We start from the raw sequence: 23,270 nt of genomic DNA, 5'->3' as shown, positions 1-23,270 counted from the left end.
TAATCAAAGTGTGTTTCTGATTCTTCCTTTCTAGCCCTGGCTGGACTGCAAAGGAACATTAATGCTTCAGTTGCAAAAATGGAAGGCTTGATCAGCTTTCCCTAATGAAAATAGGTCTTCTGTCTGGCAACAAAAACAAGTCCAGCTTGGGGCAGGAGTTGAGTGCAGTTAGGAGCTCCCAAGTGGAATCAATCCCACAGAGCTTTTATTTTGCACCAAATTTAAAAGGTGCTGAATGAACGCCTTGCTTGAAGAGGAGCAGTTAGGAGTGCACTATAACACTCCTGATTGTTGTTTTGCAGCTGTGGCTGTATCTGCTGTACACCTGATGTCACAGGATGTTGGTGGGTTGGAGTTTTCCAAGCTATATTAGTTTTCCAAGCTAATCCTAGAGGTTACCAGGGTATGGTCATGCTATTCCTGTCTAGAATGAGACTGCAGCTGCCATAACAGTCTTAAGTAGATGAAAAACACTTTGTGTCGCAGAAGCTACCTGAGCCATGTGACATAAGTGGATCTAGGAGCACCTCTTGGACTTCTCTGTTGATCCTGTGGGAATCCTTCACACACAGGTACTGCATCAGCAGTGGACTGAATCATGCCACATATTTTTATGTAATGGTTGTGTTTAGCCACAGAATTTACACACAAAAATGCAAGTCTGTTTATTTCTTTTAGACATACGATTCACTGTGGCATGTCTGACAAGAGTTGTAATGTGCCTCTGAGTAAGTTTTCCTTTGAGCAGGAAATGGCCTTAGGTCCTAGGTATAGATCTTGGTAGGTCTGTATTAAAACAATATGTCCATGTAGACATTGACATACTCCTGAATTTTCATTTGTCAAATGAACACACGTACAAGATTGTTGTCACTTCTGTGTTTTATACACAACACATTATCATTTAGAAAACGACCAAGCAATTTAGATTTAACGTATCCTGAATTGCTTTCTGACCAGCTATTTTGAATCTAGATTTATCAACAACTGTGCATTAAAGCAGTTAATGATGTAGTAATCTTGCTAGAGAGTGTTGAACTCATTGGCAAAATACTGGTAATCTATGACTAGTAAAAGGAAGATTTTCTCCTTGCACTCCCCAAGGGTGGCAAAATGAGTTCTGCTGTAACACTGAACAGCTGATGCATTATGGATAAAGGGATAAAGAAAATGCATTCACATATCCAAATGATTATAGCAGTGGGGTAGAGTTCCCACTCCTATGGAGCTTCCTCATTGTAAACATATGGTTAGCCCCCAAAGTATCTCCACTTGCTTGTACTCCATGTTATAAAACTGATATACATGCTGTTTCCATATACTGAATTGAAGTGTTCTGCATGCCTTCATATAACAGAACAATGAGATTACTGGGGCATCAGTTGGTGCTTGTAAGTATGAAGCTCGGATTGTGTATTGCAGTATACAAAATACTTGGATTGGAAATATGTAAGCAAGTTACTGCTGCAATGTCTTTCTCTGGTACATCTTAGCAATGTATTGCAAAGAAACAGTGGCTTGAACCATTGGCACTAGAACTATCAATTAAACTAACAGTCCAGCGATAGTTACACTGAATGTTTTATTTTAACAAATTATTTAAGCCACACCCTGGCTTTATAAAATCTTCAATGTATGAGCTGATTGCATATTATAAGTAACCTTTATTTGTACAGGCTGCCTGTACAAAGTAGTCTGTAGAAATTAGGGCATCAGTGATTTGCTAATGTTTTCATCTGAAAAAAATAAGGCAGCGTTTTCAGGATCTCAGTAGTAATTTCCATCATATCTGTTGTAATCATAGTACTCTGAAGAAATTTTCCTATGAATATCCAAGTTTGGAGAATCCTAAACCAGAACATGGGCACATACTGCTTTCCCTCAATACCCACTTTTTAAACAAAACCTTCTGTGTCCTTATATGAAGAAAATAGCACTGGAGCTCAGACTTTTTCTCCAAGATCTAGTTTGGCCAATTATTTGAGTGTTAATATCCTAACCTTTTTTGTCTTGGTATTTAAGATCTTTTGAGATTTCTAACTTCCTTTATTTCCATAGTGGCAGTGAAATGACTGCTCTTGTTGGTGCAGTTCACTAAGGGTTAAGTAAGCAGAGACAGTCCCAAGGTAAAACTTTCAGATTATATTGAGGGTTTCAGTATAAGCATTTGTCTTTTCCAGATCAATCTTCAATGCATAAGCAAACTGATTGTGCTATAGTTTTAGATCTTCATCTGAGATTTTAAGGAACTTCCTTGTACCAAACAGGAATAAATTAGAAGAAAAAGAATTTCAGTGATGCTGATATTTTTAAAAGTTCCAGGGATGCTGGTTTTAAATACTGATGCACATACGTATAATTTTCTTGCACTATTACTCACCCTCAATATCCATCTGTATGGCTTAAGACAGAAATATAGCTACCAACAATTCCAGCCAGCATTAGCAATCATCGGAGTGATAAGAGTTGTAGTCTAACAACATCTGGAGGGCCATGTGTTCCCCATCACTAGTTGAAACAGATGACATTTTGATTATAACTTAATTCTTCTTTGTTTATGCCTGCATGCAGAAAATAATAGTATCATTATCAAATACACATGTAATCTGAGGTTCAGAGTTTTGCCCCGCCCCACCATTCGTTGAAAAATTTACCATAGAAAACCAGTCCAGTAAATTTCAACTAAAGCCTTCTTTAAAAACAAACACTATTATTTACAAGCTAACAATGATTCCAGTTTGCTTGTCACATAAATTCTGGAAGACACAAATGTCAGTACATACTGTTCAATATAAATTGTTTCAGGTTGGCTAAATTTACCATGCAAAAATTGCATGGGGCCTCCCTTAGTTATAGCTGTTATTTTAAGCCACATTTTATGCATGCATGATATGAAGGCAGGAAGTGAGCTTAGTTGGGTTAATCTGTGTAAAACGTGAAAGCCTGGTTGAGATTACTATAGTCTCCAATCACATAGGTGAGCTACTTTTTAAACAAGCTGAATATTTGTGCTTTTGTGGAATTGCTATTCTAATTAAACATTGGTGTGTTTGAAAGGCAAATGCACATGCTATATCTAGGATTCCTCTCCAAAAATCTGAAAGGATGTCTTAATAGCAGCAGTTCAATCCTGTTACACACACACACACACACACACACACACACACACACACATATGAAAACTAGAGTAGTTGTTGACACCAGTGCTTAGCTTTAAAAGGATTCATTTTTAGAAATGATTTCCTTGTAACAAAGAAACTAATGTTGGTCCAACAAAGCAATTTGAATTTGGAGTTCAAATACAAGTTCTTGCTTCTGTACACTGACACAAACTACTTTGCAGAATTGTTCATTGTTTCAAAGTAGTACTTAATACCCATATATCCCAATTAAAGGAAGAGCTGGCGATAAGGTCCCATGCCCTATTTTTGATGGCCAGGTATAAAACTTGGTTTTGATATTACTAACTGTAAAATCACAATATTTCATAATAAAGGAAGCATTTAAGACTACTTAATCTTCCTATAGTCTATCATTCAGTCATTTTGAGAAGAAGGTTGTGAGTACTGACTGCAATTCTGTGGTATTGTATACCTACTTTTTCTGCTTGTAACTAAACATATAGAATTCTGCAATTGTAAAACTCCTTTACTGATGTGATTCTTGCTCTTAATGTCTTGTAGCAAGCAATAACCACAAATGCCTCTTAGTGGCAGATAATTTGATAGCTGCACTCCTGTTAAGGGGACACTTGTTTTGTTGGGTGGCATTAAGGGTCTTCTGGGGGTGATGTACCATTTTAGTTGTATGTGCATGTGTTCTCTGCTGCAGGCTTGTCCATGCGATCGTGCCTAGAGCACTCTGGTTTCCAGGTGACAGACACGATTCACGGTATAGTATGAGATCTCTGAAGTTGGAGCATTCTCTACGGGTTTCATTTCTTTATGACTCAGAGTGTGAAGTTATCATGAAAATGCTTGCCTTATTCACATTTTTATAATGTCCAAACTGTTGAGAACTGACTACCAAAATAGTGCATTAAACACCCCACCTTCCTTTTGCTCCTTTTAAAGAATGGTAACTTGATCAGAAGTAAAAAGGATTAGGGATGTTCTTGGTGTTAGTAGGACTGTTGTAATAACATCTCTTATTCTTTCTGCTTTAGCATATTTTATTAAAAATAGTTGACACCACCTGTTTTGATGTTTCTCAGTTTTGAGAAACCTCCCTCTGTAGTCTCAACGTTGCAACTTTTGTACTTATATTTTAAGCCTGGAATACAATTGGGTACAAAACTACCAGAGATAAGTAATTTCATCTTGTAAAGGTTAGGTGCATGGACTGCAGAACTGGTCAGGATGATAAATAATGCCAAACTCTTGTTAGCTTTTATGATGGCAGAGGAATTGCCACTCTGTCATTTTATTACTAAAGTCTGTATTTGGGTATTGACATAGTAAAACTGAACCTTAGTTTTCCAGGCTGCATTTCAGTTTATACTGGTAGCTTTTCTAGTGCTAAACTTCAGAACTTATTGTTATTACATGACAACCCAGTACAAATATGACCAGCTTCATATTTTGGATGTCCTGTCTCCTCAACTGGATTCATATTATCATGGAATTACATTCTCGCCTTTCATCTGTTATATATAAATAGAAATTGTGAAAATCAAAACATAATGTTCAGCCTAAAGTGCAGTAATATATGATAATCAGTATTACTAGTTAAATTTTGCTGTTAAATTAGCCTTGCACTCTGTTTTCATTTTTAAAAAATCAAATTGTACTACAAAAGAAAATTTGGGCTACAACAGTGAAAATGGTATCCCCATCACTTCAATTTTATATGGAAGATCTGCACAATAGCGGTTTGTGCATTTTATAGTATTAAATTGGAAAATGACTACATTATTCTCTAGTCTCTTACTTCATCAGACTACTATGGCCTTGAGAGACAGAGGTGGTAGCATCTCTTCATGTTTAAGAGACCAGCTAGCTTATTCTATTAAGCAGGTCTTGCCAACAAGCAGGAAGGAGTCTGACAGCATGATTACACAAAGATGATGTATTAGATGCCTGCTCATCTCAAGCCTCTGCAGGATATCAAACAGCTACAACAGCTTTTTCCTGCAACACAATCCTGTTAGCTTAGTTTTTGGTAGAAGCTGTACAATAGGTTTCCTGTTATCTCCTTGGAAATTGGCCATTGTCCACACAATAAGAGTCCTGTTTTAAGAATGTACTGGGTCACTATCTAAGCAGGTATCTGGAATGTGGGCAAATTAGTCTGGTGGTTTTTGCTTCAAAGTTCATGAAGCAAATACATGAATATACTTTTAGCTTTAATGCTTTCCAGGCCCACTCTTTTTTTGGTTGATACAGTCAAGTGTAGTATAGAATTCTTTAATGATGATATTTGGATATCATATCCATAACATTTTCTTTCACTTCAAGCTAACAAACCAATTTGGACAACTGAGTTTTTTAGCGAAGTGTTTGAAGAGTACTAATGAAAAAATATCGACCAGTCTTTTCAGTGTGTAATCCAAGTACGTTAGGTGGGTACTTTCTATGATCCTGGGAAAAACCTCTCTAATCCAATTTGCTTCTGATAGATTATACCATCACAGGGGAGCATCAAGCAGTAACTACTTCTGGGTGATAAGCAGCTTTGACTGCTATTCAAGAAGTAGTCAAGGAGAAAATGGGGGCACTGAAACATTATTTGTATAACATTGCTATTTTAATACGCAGTTGTAAACTTGCCCTTGTGAATATTCAAGATATGTGTGTTCATTGAAAGGGATGTAGTTTTACTGTAGCATATACTTATTCTTCTTAATTATAGCATTCTAATGGAAATAATTATTATTTATGGAAAGCCATTTATTTCAAGTTGGAGCAAGGCAGCTGTGAGAAATTCATAGGCCTTTAAACAATTGGTATTGGTTATTTGTCCATTTGGTTCTTGGTTAAGGAATATTCGAGCAGAAAAAGTATCCTCAGTTCCATTGTCCTCATTTAATTTTAATAATTTTAACTGAAGGCTTCCTTTAGGAGCCTCTAAAGTAGCGTTGCAGATTTGCATCATTAGTAGCCATAGTAAACTACAGCTTAAAGGAACTGCAAAGTGGAATAGGCCTTATAGCTTTGAAGTTCTTAATGAACTACAAAGATTTTATTTCTGCAATTATAGTAAAAGCATGTGCCATTGAGTCCAGAAGCTAAAGCACAACTTGGGACCTTAGAAAACGCTTTGCAATAGGTCAGAGCAAGCACGCTTCAGTTCACTAGGTCTGGAACTGAAAATTGCTTTGCTTGCTTATATTGCTTTGAGAAATGACGTAAGATTATATCTAAAATGCCTTAAATATTGTTGTTACTTTACAGTAGAAAAGAGATCTGTCAACAAGTTGTAACTGGGATAAGTGAGTGCCTCCTTTATGTGTAAAACTAGATAAAGTATTATGTTTAAATAGTTTGTGAATATTGCTATATATCCTTTAACTTGTTTCCACTGTTCTACTGGCTTGCTAGCTTGCATCTTTGTTGCAAAACTGAGTTTATAGTAAAGCTTCACTTGGTCCTTCCATATTTGGATGCTTCTGTGTACGGTACTAGGAATTTTGGGCTCCCAGCTGCTGTAGTCATACAGACGACTGCTAGTGGTCTTGTATGTTTTGTCTCTATAGGCAAGCTGATATATTAGGTTTCAATGGCACATCCTTTTTTTAAGTATCTAGAGTGATGTCTCGTGTGAAGTTGCATTTCTCAGCCTAATACTCGGTCAGATGAATATCAAGTAAATAGCTGTAAGACTTTCTGAACCCTCCTAATTGTGATGGCTGCAACTTATTGCTTATGTTGATTTTCAACATCTCATTGTAAATGTTGGCTTTTCTCATTCATAGAGGTCCTGTAATAAAGGAGGATCTGGACAGGCTCAGAAAGAAAATGATTTACAAGTAAGTATTATCTTTTTTTTTGTTACCATATCAGGCTGCTGCTATAAAGTGCAATATGTATTTGTTTTTTTATACTCTTAGATCTGTTTTTTTTAAAAAACCAATTTGCTCATGTCTAGGTCCTGTTTGTTTCAAAAACAGTGCTTTCCCCACCTGTCTCTGGGTTCTAACGTTCTGTAATTCTAGTCTAGAGGGGTCTGCATGGTTCCCCTGCATAAAATAGGTTTCAGTAGCAAATACATGACACGCATGACTGATATTACAGTTTGTAAACAGATTTGAAGTGTAACATTTCATCCTATGGGTTCATACAATTTATTCGCTTTAAACGTTGTTAACAGTAAAGCATGCAAAACTTCTGAGGTGACCTAGGCTATTCTTCTGTCCTGTCACATTGTGTAACCCTGCAGCTGTGTTTGTATATAATTATGTAGTACCGTAATTCACACTGCAAGGTACAGCAGTTCTTCATAAGCAAATCCGTTTAAGAAAAAAGGTTGCAACTTGCTGCCTGATCCAGCACAGACCTGCAGAGAAAGCACTGCAGCCTACCAAAATGTCCCCCATAAGCAAATTACTCATAGGGGGAGATCTTTGAGGAATAAGAATGCATCTTAAAATAACTACTTAAACATGGATCCTATCTCTGAATCCTGAGTCTACATTTTCGTAAATGCCTAACTAAAACTCTGAAGGATTAACCTTGAAAGTCTCCATTTGAATTAGTCCAATAATTTTGAAGTTAAAAATTAACACCATTCATTGCCTAAAGCTTATTCTCAAATTGCTTTCAAGAGTTCTTTGAGTAAATCATTGGTAATTATAAAAGCCTTTATTTCTAAAGGTGCAATGAATCATTCATAAGATAAAGACAAAACTGAATTGAAACTAGTGTATTTTTACTGAAGTACATCTGAACTAAACAATTAGATCTTGGATCCAAAGTATATGGCAGTACTTTCTAGTATGCCTCTTTGAACTAGCAAACTTATGCAGACTACAAACATCATTTCTAGAATCACTCAATGAATCACATCAGCATTCTGCTTAAAAGACGGGTCAGTAGAACAGTATATATTGGTATTTAGTGTAGTGGAATGTGTGCTGTAGGTCTACTTTGTATAAAACTGGCTACCATACATTGGATTGGAATTAATATGGTATCCCAAATCTAATGTAATCACTAGTTTTAGAACTGCAAAGGTAATAGCAAAATCAAGGATAATTTTTAACCAACCTCATAACTTAAATTGTTGTATTTTATTTTTATATTCAGTGCAAAAAATAATCAGTACGCAACACAAACAGTTAAATATTTAGAATTCCATGTCTTCATTGACTATATATTGTGATGGATGAAAACAGCTGTCTTCTGTTAGTCATAAATTACAGTTTAAGAAATTAATACAGATACAGATTTGGATAGTTTTGGTTAAGGAGGAAAGTATTCAGTGTAGATGGCCTGACTGAACAGAATAAGATTCTTAATCAGCTGGTGCTGTTCAGGTCCTATTAAAAATTGGGGGGGGGGACTTCCTCTTGAGCAGTTGTGAGCCGCCTCTGGCCTATGGGCCAGATTACCTTGCCAAAGGTCCATATTTAGCTTGCAAGGTTGTTTCCTCCCCATTCTTGCCCACCTGGCAGCATATGCAACATCAGGTGTAGGGCAGTAAAAGATGCAGCTGCAAATGAATAATGGGGTATCTTAAAAGTGTGCTCCTGGTTTGTTTCTTTTCCAGCTGGATTTGTGCTATGGTCTTATGGCTGGTGAAAGTAGTAGTCCAAACATCTGGAAGACACTAGATTGGTGAATGCTTAGACAAACTTAAAAGAGGCGTATTAACTCTCATAACAGGGAACTTTTGTTTGTAAACTCAAATGGTACTCGTTTATTATTTTTTAAGCCACTTGTTCTCATTCTTAGACTGGAAGCTAGTATTACAACCCACCCAGTTGGTCAACAGGTAGCCAGTAATAAATTCTAATACTCTGATAGCATAATCTAAGTCTTACACACTTTTTATTGTACGTTTTGCAATGCTGTAATTTGAATACTGCAATATTCTGTATCTGATTCTATATCTGAATCTAACTGATAGTTGTAAATTTCTTTTTGTTAATCTCCTCAACTGTATCTCCCTTCATATTATATATATTATATAAGTACCTGTTTCAGTTACTTTGTTTTCTTTAGGGTGCAGAAGCTGTGGTTCTGGAGAGTGTTATGTTTGCCATTCTTGCAGAAAGAGCTCTTGGACCAAAGCTCTATGGAATCTTTCCACAAGGCCGGCTGGAGGAATTCATTCCTGTGAGTGCCAACTATTAGTATGTGGTAGTTGTAACTGAATAGGACTGTGTCCTTCCTTGTGTGCTAGCAAAGATAAATGTGGGATATCTGCTAGTGTGTAGCTTTCTGTAGTTTGATTTGGCATAAGGAGAATGGAAGCTGCTGTCTCAGTTTTTGGATTTAACTCCTTATAGCTCTTAATTAAATGGAGCAGAGTGTACTGTACCCTACTCAGTAGTAGAGGAACCTGTGGTAAACTATAGCAGTGGGAAACCAAAGTGCACCCCACTCACTTCCTAGGTTCCTTATATTAGTTTTTCATCATTATAGGTTGGCTGTTTCAACAATAAAGTTGATATTGAAATTTCCAATGCTTGTATTCCTCCTAATTAATATCCATGCTATATGTTTCAGAGCAGGAAGTTGGATACGGATGAACTGGGCTTGCCTGATATATCAGCAGAAATAGCTGAGAAAATGGCTAGGTTTCATGGTATGAAAATGCCATTTAATAAAGAACCAAAGTGGCTCTTTGGAACCATGGAGAAGTAAGCAATTGTAATTTTATTGTCTATCATGTTAGATAACAAAGAGATTATTTATTTAATAATAAAATAAAAATAAAAATTGTTATATTACATTATTAAATTTGTATACTGCTGTATACCTGCAGATCTTAGGGTGGCTACAACATAAAATCACAACATAAAAACACTGTATATGTGTATATATATAACCCCACACATGTTAAAAAGGGCATTAGATGTTGATCAGCCAAAGGCCTGGTTAAATAGGAACGTTTTTGCCTGGTGCCTAAAGGTGTATAATGAAGTTTAATGCCACTTATTTCAGCTCAAAGGAGGGGTTTATTGGAAGCTTGCCTCCTTTTTTTATGGTGTGGAAGGCATCTTTCCTTGGGCTAATTTGCGGTTGCCAGAAAGTCCTTTATAATTTTTATTATACAATTACTTTGTGATGGTTATGGGGAGAGGCGGGGGAACTGTAGAAATACTAACTGTTCAACAAAATCTTTGTGCAGGTACTTAAACCAAGTGATGAGAATCAAGTTTACCAGAGAGTCACGTGTTAGAAAACTGAACAAGATCCTCAGTTACAACCTGCCTCAAGAAATGAAAAATCTACGGTAGCGTTCTAACTCTTGACAATTTTCATTTGCTTTACAACTCTCAAGTGACTGCAGACATTTTCAGTCAAACATAACGTTAACTAAAGAAACAAGCAAATGCTTCCTTGACTTGCATTTTATTATTGTCAGTGGATATTCCTAAACATCTAAGTATATAATTACATTGTAGCCGATTCAGACAACAGTGTTTTGATTGCTTAGCTTGGAAGTTTCCTTTTTAGTGCACCACACAATGAAATTCCAATATAGTCAAATGGTCTAGCGTTCATTGGGTCTGTGCATAATGTTTCAGCAAGTTAGGTCACTTCTGCAGAGTGTTGCCCATTTGCAATTTGGATCCATAGAGATAGTCAAGGTAATTTGGGTTCCATACTGTGGTATAGCCGAAGTCTTTAACGTAGTTCTACAGTGAGTGAAATAAATGATTAGATGCTTTAGAAATGAAAGCTGCTTCTTCCTTGGAAATATTTTAACAAGAGACTCTTACCATGAATTATAATGTCAGTTTCGCTGTCCACACACAGGCAGTAAAGGAATCTCTAGTAGGTCTCTATGGCGGAATGTAGACTTGTTAAAAATAATAATTCTGGAGGCACTACGTGGTTCCTCTGCCCCACCATCCACAATAAGCATACTAAAGGGAGAAAAATAATTTGATACATTAGAATCTCTTAAGCCCTCCAGACAGACCATCACTGTTCCTAGAGTGGGGAAAAGGAAACCCAGCAAGTGCCTAAATGCACTTATTTGCAGTGCTTTGCCTTTTACTTGGAGTAGGAGTAGGTACAAGAAAAAGCAGCTTTAGTGGACACACAACTTGAGGAGTTTTGATTGAGAAGCGTTGTAATGTCTGCTCCTGAGGTTCTTCAGTGGAGGTAGGCAGCAGAGAGCTGAAAAGTATTCTTATTTGCCATATACTTTCACTTTTCTTGCTTGTCTTTTACTGCTTAAGTGAGGGAACAGTTGACATTAGAACTACTATTCAGTTTAGCTCTTTTTCTCTCTCTCTTCCAGGTCCTTGCTTGAAGCTACTTCATCTCCAGTTGTGTTTTGCCATAATGACTGCCAAGAAGGTACCATAACATTGTTGCATTATTTTAAAAATGTAATAACTTTGCTTGAATGTTGGTCTGTTACAAATTAAAGTCATTAGTTTGAGATAAATACCATATCATAATTGAAGGAATATTCTGTTTAGAATCTAGAACTGGTTTTTACTGGGGAAAGGTCTTAAGGCTGGAGCGAGACAGGCTAAGTAGTGATGCAAACCATATTGTATCTTCATTTGTTGCAGGTTATAGTGAAGAATAATCTGGGCTGTATTAAAGCAAATCAACTTTGTACAGTAGCTCCTGCTTATATTGTATACTGTGATAAAATAATACGGCATGGACAGTGCTGTTCTACAGCAAGTTGCCAATATCCCATCACAAGAAATGAAACCTAAGTTGAATAGAAGTAGGGATAGGTTATTTCAGTCTTTCCCAGTGCTTATTACTTTATATCTCTCTTCTCCCAGGAAATGTTTTGCTTCTTGAAGGGAGAGAGGATTCTGAGAAGCAAAAATTGATGCTTATTGACTTTGAGTACAGCAGCTACAATTATAGGTAAATGTTGGACCTTTGTATTTTTTCAAAAATGAAATTTCCATCTTAGTTTTCCATCTTAGTTTTCCTCAACTGTATTTCTGTACTTAGCCTTTTATTGTTTTATTGAGATTTCCAGTGTTTCCCAAGTTTAATAATTCCCAAGTTTTCAAGCATCTAATGCTTGAAAATCAGACCACTTTGCTAAATACTGGAAGGATTTTGAAAGTTTTTGCTAGATATATTTTGATTGTGTTTATGCTAGACAGTAGCATTAAAAATTACCTGTATGTACTCACTTTCAGTTAGTAAAATGTAGCTGCAGCATTTTATTTTCTTCTAACATGGTGTCTCGACGGTACCTGGCTAACTTACTGGTGTTGTTACAAATGGAAATAACATCCACTGATAATGTTTATGGTAAAGCTCATGCTATACATGTATAACATCCCCAGTTCACTTGTTTGTATTTTCAGTTACAGCAGTTGTTTGTTGGTTAAATTTGTTTGTTGCTTTATCTTGCATAAGGTAACCCAAAGCCACTTAAATCCTCAACAGAGATACATTAAACCAAGAGGAAAAAGTAATATATTAAAAACATCCTCCTCACTTCTAAAAGGTCACAGATAGTTAATGACCAAAGACCTCGTTATAGAGGAAAGTTTTTGCCTGGAGCCTAAAGATATATAATGATGGTGCCAGGTGAACGTCCCTGGCGTAAGAGTTGAATAATACTGGCCTAGACTAATGTGATATTTGATGCTAAATGGCATCTGCAAGCTTCTCAAAATTAGGTGTGTATGAGATGGTAGTGATAATTTTTCTGCCATTGTACTGTGATCTCCCTTCCCCAAACACATTGGGAACAATCAAATTGGTGGTAATAATGATGCTACTTGAATCCTGCTCCTAAAAAAAAAAAAGTATACCATATTACTGTGAATTCCCTATACAGTGAATTCTTAGTGAATGTCTGGTCTTTACCTCCTGCACAGCAGAGACATGCCTAAGCCTCATTCCAAAGTCTTCACTTTTGCCTATGGTTGGAAGGTGGGATTCTTTAACATCTACCCACATTTACTGTGTAATCATATTTGCAAAAAAATAAGCTTCTAGGAGCAGCCTGATCTCAGATATTGGATTGAAACTTGTTATTAATATATATGACATGGATTTCTATGTTTGTGGACCAGTAATAAGTAGCCATGAAATGTTAATTTGGGAACAAGCAATAGAATGTATTTTAGGGTTTTTTTGCAAAGCTTAAAAAATTCCTTATATTTTGAATATTCTTCACTCTAGAGGGTTTGACATTGGAAATCATTTCTGTGAATGGATGTATGACTATGTGTATGAAAAATACCCATTCTTTAAAGCGAACTTCCTGAAGTATCCCTCAAGGAAGCAACAGGTGAGCAGTAAAACAATTACCTTGAATTTTGAGGTCTTCTGGCTTCCAATTCCATTTCTAACTATCTGGATGTGAAAGAGATTTCATTTCAGAGCTTAGTCTGTGGGTGATTGTAGCCAGTGTTGAAGCCAATGTTGCACAAGCAGATTTCTAATCATACATCTGGACCTCCCCTTCCACTCCTGCTCCTTGAAGGTCCCTCAAAGTCTGCTCTACAGCGCCACCCAACCCCAAGCAGGTTTTGAGGGGCATGCAAGGGTGAAGTCTGATTATGTAGCCAAAGTCCATTTCACTGACAGGCAAACATAATTTGCTGTATCTTCAGCTTTAACTTTACAACTTGTCATACTCAATTTTTTGACATTGTAAAATTTTGTAACATGACCTCAGTAGCAGCTGTTCATGTTGCCCCAGAGTAGTCCCAAAATCTCAAGTCCTCTGGAATAAAGTTTCTGAATTTCAGTGTTTGTTTGAAGAGCATCTAGAGTTGGAGGCAATGTTTATTACATACAGGATATCTTTTGTTAACTTCAGTACTCATGTCCCATTTTATACATGGCCAGTTAGTAATTGTTTTCATTATTATTATTATTATTATTATTATTATTATTATTATTATTTATTTATACCCCGCCCTCCCCAGCCAAGGCCGGGCTCAGAGCGGCTTACAAGCAATAATAAAAACAAAATGAATGATTACAAACTTAAAAACAAAAATAAAATACAACATTAAAATAATGGAACATTAAAATATTAAAATGTAGCCTCATCGCAGGAGGAGAAGGAAAAGAAAGAAAGAAGAAAAAAAGAGAGAGGGAGGGAGGGAGGGAGGGAATCAAATTGGCTGCAAGCCAAAGGCCAGGCGGAACAACTCTGTCTTACAGGCCCTGCGGAAAGAAATCAGATCCTGCAGGGCCCTGGTCTCATGAGGCAGAACGTTCCACCAGGCCGGAGCCAGAGTTGAAAAGGCTCTGGCTCTGGTCGAAGCCAATCTAACTTCCTTAGGGCCCGGGACCACTAGGGTGTTGTTATTTATGGACCTTGAGGCTCTCAAGTATCAAAGGAACGGAAGCGGGGCCTATTCCTCAGCCTCTGTGGGCCTGAGGTGTTTGAGACGGCCCGAGCATTGGTTGCGCCTGAAGCAGTCCAGGCAACACCATGGGACACGATCCAAGAGAAGCTCCGCAACCACTACGCGCCAAAGCCATCCAAGATTGCTGCCCGCCATGCGTTTTACCACCGGAACCAGGCAGAGGGGGAGTCAATCAACAACTACACCACCGCCCTGCAACAGGCTGCAATGCACTGCGAGTTCCGAGACTTAGACGATGCCCTGATGGGATCGATGGACATCAGAGCACAGCCAGATGCGGCCAGCCTCTGAACTGAGCTGAATCACAGAGCGAAATCAAAGAGCACCTTTGGAGAAATCGCTGTGTCGTCTGCTATGTCAACCCACAACTTAACACTAAATAATCACATTTAGATTATTATTGTTACCATATTTTTCCATTATGACATTTTTTCTGGGGAAAAATCAGTGATAAATTTCTTACTTTAATAGGGGTCGTGTTATACACACAAAAAAAATGGTAATTAAATTTCCACACCACCCTTCAAGGATCACAGCTTGGTTTACAGTATAACACAAAAATACATAATGTAGTAAGAAACAAAAACAATAACCTCTCCAGCCAAAGGCCTGGGAGAAAAGGTGTGTTTTTGCTTGGCGCCTAAAAATAATGTAACAAAGGCACCAGGTGAGCCTCTCTGGGATGAGCATCCCACAATCTTAAAGACTGAGCAACTTGTTTGGCCTCATGGAAATTTGTTAAAAGCAAAAACAAATGTGATTGCAGGTATAAAAACTTCTTTGGAACTGTGCCAGTGATTTAATAGCTGAAAATACCTATTTGCCCAAATGACTGAGCCACTGTTCTGACTGCTTTCTGTGCTTTTCAGCTCCACTTCATCTCCAATTACCTAGTTGCATCTCAAAGTGGGTTTGAAAATCTGAGCAATGAAGATAAGTCCAAAATAGAAGAAGAAATGTTGGTTGAAGTAAACAGGTAACTTCATTCTGGATTTACTGTATGTGATCCTGTTGCTGAATCTTGCTTTCAGTGAAAATGTAAATTGTTCATGCTGTCTTCAGAAATCTTAGCAGTGTTTAATCTAGCCTGTGCTCTAAAATGGTTAATTTTCAGCATTGAACATCTAGAAGCTATATATCCTTAAAGTAGGACAAGTGGAGACCCATATGGGATATTACCCATAATCATTTGTCCTGACTAGTTGAGCTTATTTGCTGCCTGCTTTGAGAACAGCTGCTCCGATTTCCTAGAACTGAAGCAGTGGGGGCATCCAATGGTTAAAATCACAAAAAGCATTCACTCAGGGACATTTTTAGTTCTAAGCAGCAATTCAAAGTGTTGTTGTTGATCTTGAAAGCCCTAAATGACGGTTCTAGGATACCTTAGGAGCCATTTTCTCTCATTCCAGCCTTCCTGTGCCCTAAGAGGCCCTTCTGTGGAGAGGCTGAGGTAAAATTGGTTGGCATGAGGGCTTTCTCAGTGACTGCACCCAGATTTTAGAGTACCTTTCCCCATGAGATCTCTTTGGACATCCTGCTTTTTCAATGACTGGTTAAAAGTTCCCTGTCCTGGTAAGCATTTGTCTTGCTGGGCATGAGAGTTTTAGGGGACAGACCCTCACTTTTAGAACATTTATCTGCTGAACCTGCATGGCAAATTCTTGCATTGCAGGGGGTTGGAATAGATGACCCTTAGGATCCCTTCCAATTCTACCATTCTACGATTCTATGAACCTGATTTCTGTTTTTCATGCTTTTACTTTATTTTTATGACTGTGGTTTTAGCTGTTGGAAGCTGCCTTGAGTAGTGCATATGTTCTGGAAGGGTAGAGCATAAGTTTTCTACAATAAACAAATCACTCCGGAGGCAGAGTGAGAACACATCCAGAGTTGTCCTCTTTGAGAAGTTGCATTTCTTATGTATCCTGTATGGTTGAAATGAGCATGCTGTTGATGTAACAAATCCTAGACTACTTCACTTTGGTTAAAAGAGGCAAGGGTGAATTTTACATTATATACTGGAATGTCTAAAAAAAATACATTGTGTCTTGACAGGTTTGCCCTTGCATCTCATTTCTTCTGGGGTCTGTGGTCCATTATACAGGCAAAGATATCATCTATTGAGTTTGGGTACATGGTAGGTCTTCAAACTTTAAATTCTTAATGCTCAGCAATGTGATTACTATGTCCATGTAATCTAGATTACTCTACCTGATAATTATCAAGCCTATGTTTGTACATCATTCAGTCTAACTGCCAGCCAGCCAGGACTGATCTTTGTTGGTGCAATACTGGAGTAGGTAGTGTATACAAGACCTTAATGAAGGGGCAAGAACTTCCTCCACAAAAGAGCCACATTCCCTCAGGCGTAATGTGTCGGGGGCCGGAGGCAAAAGTGGGGAGGGCACAGGTGTGTCAGAATTCAGGGCCGGTCAGAGGTATGTGCCTATCTCTCCAGGCACCGGCTGAATTCCTTTGACCTCCCTCCGGCGACTCCCGGCAGTAAAAACACACGAGGTCCGTTCCGGCGATTTTCCTCAGGCTGTGAGAAAAACACACCAACTGCTCTCCTCCTCCCTGCTCTCCAGCATATCCCCAGGGAGGGGAATCAGACTCAGACAGAAATGTAACTACATTGCTTTTATTCCTGTCTTTCACTTCAGTACAGAGAAAACATGTCTGCTCTCACCAACAAACAGAGAGAGACTCCACCCATGTACTTCCAGTACAGGTCATATGACACACACACTGAGCTAACATCCGGTGCTCAGTACAGAATGGACTGCCCCTTTGTTCCCATGGCAACAGTCACAAACATCCTGTCTGGCTTTGCAGCCACAAGCAGCTGACTGAGCTGCTGGGGCCTTTGCTTGCTGCAGCATTGCTGCTTTAGAATAACATACTCCCCCTAAAGTATCAATGCGTGCAGCGAGCAAAGCGTCATCCAGAGAAGAAAACAAACAGTTGTTATACTTATAACACTCCCCTGTTGTTTCAGTTCCACCCTTGGAACTACCCGCCACTGGTTTTACCAATGTACCTCTCTGGTTGTGTGACTTCGAAGGAATGAGTGCTTCTGCATTACCTTGGTTAGCAACTCTCTGTTGTGCCTTTGTCTCTGACTCAGACACAGCTTCAATTCGACCTTGGTCGTTTACAACAGCAATACATGCAATAGCTTGGTTGGCAAACTCTTTTGAATACCTCTTGGGTGGTACACCCTTCGTTGCTCTCTCAGACCTACGTAAGAGGTGCTGCTCTCCCTTGCTTTCTGGTTCAGCCTCTGAACTCTCTGGAGAACCAGTACTAAGCTTAATCAGTGGTTCATCCTCCTCTTCTGAGGGTCTAGTCATTGTGTGAGATTTCTTCTCAATGACTGTGACAACTGAGCTGTCTGAGCTATCGCTGTCATCATCAGTACTACTGAACTCAATAAGATCAAACTCATCATCATCATCATCATCAGAATCATCATCATCACCTGTGGGAAATGTGTGAACAATCACTCGCTCCTGTTCAGGAGCACTCTCTAGGATTTTTGTTAGAATCACCTGACCAGATTCAGACAAAATTACTCTGTAGAGACCCTTTTCATAACCCACAAAAATGCCTCTGGCATTCTTTACTCCACCCGGAGCTTCTGTTCTCACATGAGACCCAAAAACCTTGAAATGGGCAACAGAAGGTTTTCTGTGGAACAGTTTCTCAAAAGGAGAACATCCCAAGTCTTTTGAAACCTTTCTCAACCACGTGTAACAAAATGACATTAGCGACTCAGCCCAGTACTCATGTGGCAGATGTGAACTTAGCAATTGCGCATGCATTCCCTTTTGCAATTCTTTGATCACTCTAACACAGACACATCTGTTCCAAGCTTCTTCGGAACCTGCAATTTTGTGTCTTATCCCTTTCTTCTTCAGGAACCTCTGGAAATCCTGTAAAAGAAAAATTGGCTTCTCATCTGTGCAAAGACAATCTATGTCAGCATCATGCATATTTTTAACTTTGTCACAAAACTCTTTAAACCTTTCTAAGGCTTCTTTCGGTCTCTCCAAAAGATAAATCCAGACAAAACCTGTGAAAGAATCAACACATATTAGGTAATACTTTGCATTGCCTCTAGATGGTGCTAAAGGACCAATCACATCAGCATACACCCGCTGAAATGCCTTGTCAACCCTCGAGGTGACCTGCTTGGCGTTCTTCTTGGCTACACCTGCAAAAGAAATCATGTTAGAATCACAAGAATTACATTCCATGTAATCACTTTGATCAAAAGTCAACAAATACAGTCCATCTTTCTCTTTGGCAGAAAGATACAACTCTCCATCTTTGTAGATCTCGCAGTGTTGATCATCATAGGACAGTTTTAGTCCCTTCTTGGCAATCTGCGAAACGCTGAGCAGATTGTACTTCAACTCTGGAACCAAATAAACATTGTTTATAGTCAAGTTCAGACTTTTAAGATACACAGTCCCTATTCCGGTGGCTTCCAGCTCTCGACCGTTGGCTTGTTGTACAACGAAGCTTTGCTTCTTAAACGACGAAAACAAATCCCTGCGATGGGTCATGTGAACCGTCGCTCCCGTGTCTAAAACGAAGGAATTCCCCACTTGTGGTGTGGCCTTTAGGGACATCAAAGCCTTTGCAGGCTTCGCCTGTGACTTGGCATGACTTCTGCCTGACGCCTCAGACTTCGTGGAGCTTCCCTTGGCTCCTTTGTTCTGACGTGGCTTCCTGCAGTTCCGCTGAAGATGCCCAATCTGTCCACAATTGTGGCATCGGACAACGTTCAAAGCTACGGCGTCTCCTCCAGTAGCTACAGCAGTGGGGGTGTCAGAACTCCGTTCTTGTCTCCCCCTGTCCTTGACTTCCAGGGCGGCAAGTCTGTCATGTTCGTTCAGGACCACGGCAAAGACCCTGTCCGACGTTAGATCTTGCGCTGGGAGAGACCCCAGCTGACTGGCAACCGTTTTGTAAGTCCGATTCAGGCTGTTGATCACCATGAAGCAAAACACTTCCTCATCCAGACGGAAATTGCGTTCCACCATCTGCTGACGCAGAAATTTCATTTCCGTCAGGTGCGCTTGAACATCTCCATCAGGCGCAAGCCTCAGGTTGGTCAGCTTTTCAAAATACAGTAACGCTGAAGAACCTGCATCTCTCTGATGTGTCCTTCTCAGCGTGTCCCAAACATATTTCGCGTGCGGTAAATCTTGTATATGAATAAGCTGAGAGTCTGACACGCACAGAATTATAGCGGTTCTGGCCTTCACATTCTGTGACTCCCAAGCACGCGTTGGTGCTGCAGGGATGGGGTTCTCAATCACCTCAAACAGTCTCTGATTCTGCAGCAAGGCCTTCATCTTAATAGACCAAGATGCATAATTGTCACTGGTCAAGAGGGGTGGAGAAGGCAGGCTTCCCTTCTTGACATCCATTTTGAGTCCTTGCATTGACTCTCAAACACAAGCCTCTAAAATCCAATAGCTGGCTTGTTTACACTCTGTGCACCTGGCAGCAATAACACTGGCTGCTTGGAAAGTCCCTTTCCAACAGTTCCTTTGTAAAGGCCTAGTCAAAACACGAGCTGTTTGTGCCTCTTTGGGCATAGCCTGACTTCCAGCCCTTATCTGCGTTGCTAAGCAACCACATTCCTTTCCTTGGACAGGAAAAACCACAGGAATGTTTGGAATGCAGACTCTTCTCTCTCGGAGCTGTTTTTCCCAAACGTTGCTCCCATGAAGCAGAGAATTAATCAATCTGCATTCACACTTTTAAGCCCGAAAATCTCATACCTGGGCTCCGTAGCTTGGCTTTCAGCTTCTTCTGGTCAGCTTCTAGCTGCAGAGAATCAGCATCCATCTCAGGCTTCCATGGAGAGGGATGAATACAGCCTCCTTGATGCAGACTCCCATGGATCGTAGCAACCATCCTCTGCTACCAATGTCAGAATTCAGGGCCGGTCAGAGGTATGTGCCTATCTCTCCAGGCACCGGCTGAATTCCTTTGACCTCCCTCCGGCGACTCCCGGCAGTAAAAACACACGAGGTCCGTTCCGGCGATTTTCCTCAGGCTGTGAGAAAAACACACCAACTGCTCTCCTCCTCCCTGCTCTCCAGCATATCCCCAGGGAGGGGAATCAGACTCAGACAGAAATGTAACTACATTGCTTTTATTCCTGTCTTTCACTTCAGTACAGAGAAAACATGTCTGCTCTCACCAACAAACAGAGAGAGACTCCACCCATGTACTTCCAGTACAGGTCATATGACACACACACTGAGCTAACATCCGGTGCTCAGTACAGAATGGACTGCCCCTTTGTTCCCATGGCAACAGTCACAAACATCCTGTCTGGCTTTGCAGCCACAAGCAGCTGACTGAGCTGCTGGGGCCTTTGCTTGCTGCAGCATTGCTGCTTTAGAATAACAAGGTGTGCATGCACATAAACATGAATGGATTCAGGATGGTTGGATAGATAATACTTCCCCCCTGTAATTTGTCTTGGTGGAGAGAGCTCCCATTTGTTCTAGTGGTAGTTTCCCCCCACTGTAAATTGCAGGTTTGGGGCACCTGCTCTAGTTTTAAAGCCAGAGTGGAGAGAGAAAAATGTTAGTCTCTTGAATTTGCTGCATTTCTGAGCTGGCAACGGAGACAGGCGTCTCTCCAGAGACAATCTGGAGGAGGAGGGGAGGGAAGGTCTACCTGCCCAGATAAAAATATTCACTGGACCCAGAGGCTCACCATCCCTGCCTTTATGGATGCTGTTCTTAACACCCCAAAGAGCTGTCCATTGACATTACAGATGCCTTGCTTCAGTTATCTCATCAGTTTGATTTCTCCCATCTTATTATTGCTCTTTGGCTTATTTTGAAAAATATGCCTGTAATATTCAGTGAGAAGACTTTGAGTGGAAATGTAAATGTAGTTATCCTTTGCATCCATATTGTATCAGTAAAGATTTAACATATGTGACAGCTGCATTCAAGGCAGGTTTCTGGCATTTCATGCGAAATGTGATAGTTTGGCATTCTTTAATTGCTCTGGCATTAGGACAGAATACAAAATGGCTCAACGATAATACTTTTACGTCACTTAGGACTATGCACTCTCAAGATTTGATGCCTACTTCGACCAAAAGAGGAAGCTGAAAGTGTGAAGGTTGAAGACTGGACAATCTGTTTCTGTACTGTATAAGGAAGGCAGCTGGGCAGAAATTCCACTGTGCTTAGGCTACTGTAGTTGTAATGAAGGTTTTGCAAATTCCAACTACTCGGATGCAATGCTGAAGACTGCACAAAATGGCTAAGTTTACTTTTTTTTTACAGTTTCATAAGTCCTTGGAACGAGAATTGACAGCTGAAGTATAATATAACAGTGCAATATCAAGCTTTTTAATCTAGAAGGTATTATGAGGGAAACCTTGAGTTTTAATGTGAACCATCCCATACTTCAAGAGTAAACAGTGTTAACTGTGGGTACCTATTTTAAGTAAGATATTTTTATCAAATTATCTTAATGCATTCTACATTTCTAGCATCAATGGGAAAACCACAATTCTGTTTAGGGGAAGTTGATATACTGTGAATTTTGGCTGAAAACCCATTTGAACAGAGGCTGTTCTTATGGGATAGGTCAAGCCATTCATCTCCAGAAAACTACTGGTGAACTAACACTAAAACATAATGGCTAAAAACCAATGAAAGGGTGCATTCTGGCTTCTCTTTCCTTGCAGACTAAGGTAGCTTTCACATTCTGATATCTCGGTAGAACAAGGTACAACAGCTGCATCTCCAACTGGAACGCACGAATTGCTGTCCGGTTAGCTCATTCCACATCTCTGACCAAGGATGTGCATTCACTGCCCAGCAACAGTCCTGCAGTATTGCATTGTTGTACAGGATGTTCCCTGCGCAGGCAGCACTGGGATGAGTGCCTTGAATTCCTCTACCTGCCCCTCTGGCTTGAGGGAGGAAGAGAGGGGCAAATGAGATGGGGAGCAAGCGAGGAACATTTGACCAATTGTGGCATGCTGGTGCCTTGTGGGGGCACACGGCTCCTTGTTTAAAACCCTGCTGCTTTCCCCATCAGATAAGTGGATGTTTCTTGTGCAGAAAAGACATTAAAATATATACGTGAACTTTACAATAAGTGTATGTTACTTTGAGAGCTTCTAGAAACATATCTTTTACCATCCTTATTTGACTTGTGCTTTCTGCTAACATGTATTGTACAAATAAACTTTTTTAAACTCTTTAACCTTTTGCTCTCTTTGATTCTTACTATGCGGCTCATGTCATTTAAATTTTACCAAATTCTCTAAATGAAAGGTATTGTAAATATCGATATTGTAGCATGCCACAAATGAAAGCGAGCTTGAGGCTTTTATGGTGTTAAGTGTGAACTTGTAATAGCACAGAAATGAAAGATTCCTCATGGTGGGCTATGTTGATCTCAAGTCCTGTGTTGAATTAGAGCCAGATACAACCCAAAAGGTGGGAACTAAAATAATAATGCCTCTTAATAAGAAATAGCCAGGTGACAAAACGTAATGGTAAGAAGTTTCTGGTAGTTAGGGGGAAATGCAGCAATAAAGATGATTAATTGCTGGCCTTGTTGGGTTGCAGGAGGGATTGTGTTTCATACTTTAGCAGCGTGCTCTATTTTCTGGAAGGATAAAATGATAAACAGTATGCAAGTAAACCTGCATGGATCAGTAGGAAAATTCCATCATCCACTGTATTCATGAATTTGAGAGAACTGTGCTGTATATTCC

General features: G+C 39.4%; 1 protein-coding gene across 1 annotated transcript in view; it reads left to right on the top strand.

The window, feature by feature from the left end:
- CHKA (choline kinase alpha) overlaps nt 1–22,753 on the top strand; it is a 32,914-nt gene extending 10,161 nt beyond the window's left edge. Inside the window, exons 3-12 of the mRNA XM_079986460.1 lie at nt 6,914–6,967; nt 9,162–9,275; nt 9,669–9,802; nt 10,294–10,398; nt 11,416–11,474; nt 11,921–12,008; nt 13,290–13,398; nt 15,361–15,467; nt 16,547–16,628; nt 21,594–22,753. Of these exons, the coding sequence (XP_079842586.1) occupies nt 6,914–6,967; nt 9,162–9,275; nt 9,669–9,802; nt 10,294–10,398; nt 11,416–11,474; nt 11,921–12,008; nt 13,290–13,398; nt 15,361–15,467; nt 16,547–16,628; nt 21,594–21,653 (912 nt within the window). The 3' untranslated portion in view covers nt 21,654–22,753. The remainder of the gene's footprint in view (nt 1–6,913; nt 6,968–9,161; nt 9,276–9,668; nt 9,803–10,293; nt 10,399–11,415; nt 11,475–11,920; nt 12,009–13,289; nt 13,399–15,360; nt 15,468–16,546; nt 16,629–21,593) is intronic.
- The last annotated feature ends 517 nt before the right edge of the window (nt 22,754–23,270 follow it).

This window comes from Podarcis cretensis (assembly GCF_951804945.1).
Source record: "Podarcis cretensis genome assembly, chromosome: 1".
Classification (NCBI taxonomy): domain Eukaryota; kingdom Metazoa; phylum Chordata; class Lepidosauria; order Squamata; family Lacertidae; genus Podarcis; species Podarcis cretensis.
The sequence above is the reverse complement of the archived record's forward strand: the minus strand, read 5'-3'. Positions and strand labels throughout refer to the sequence as shown.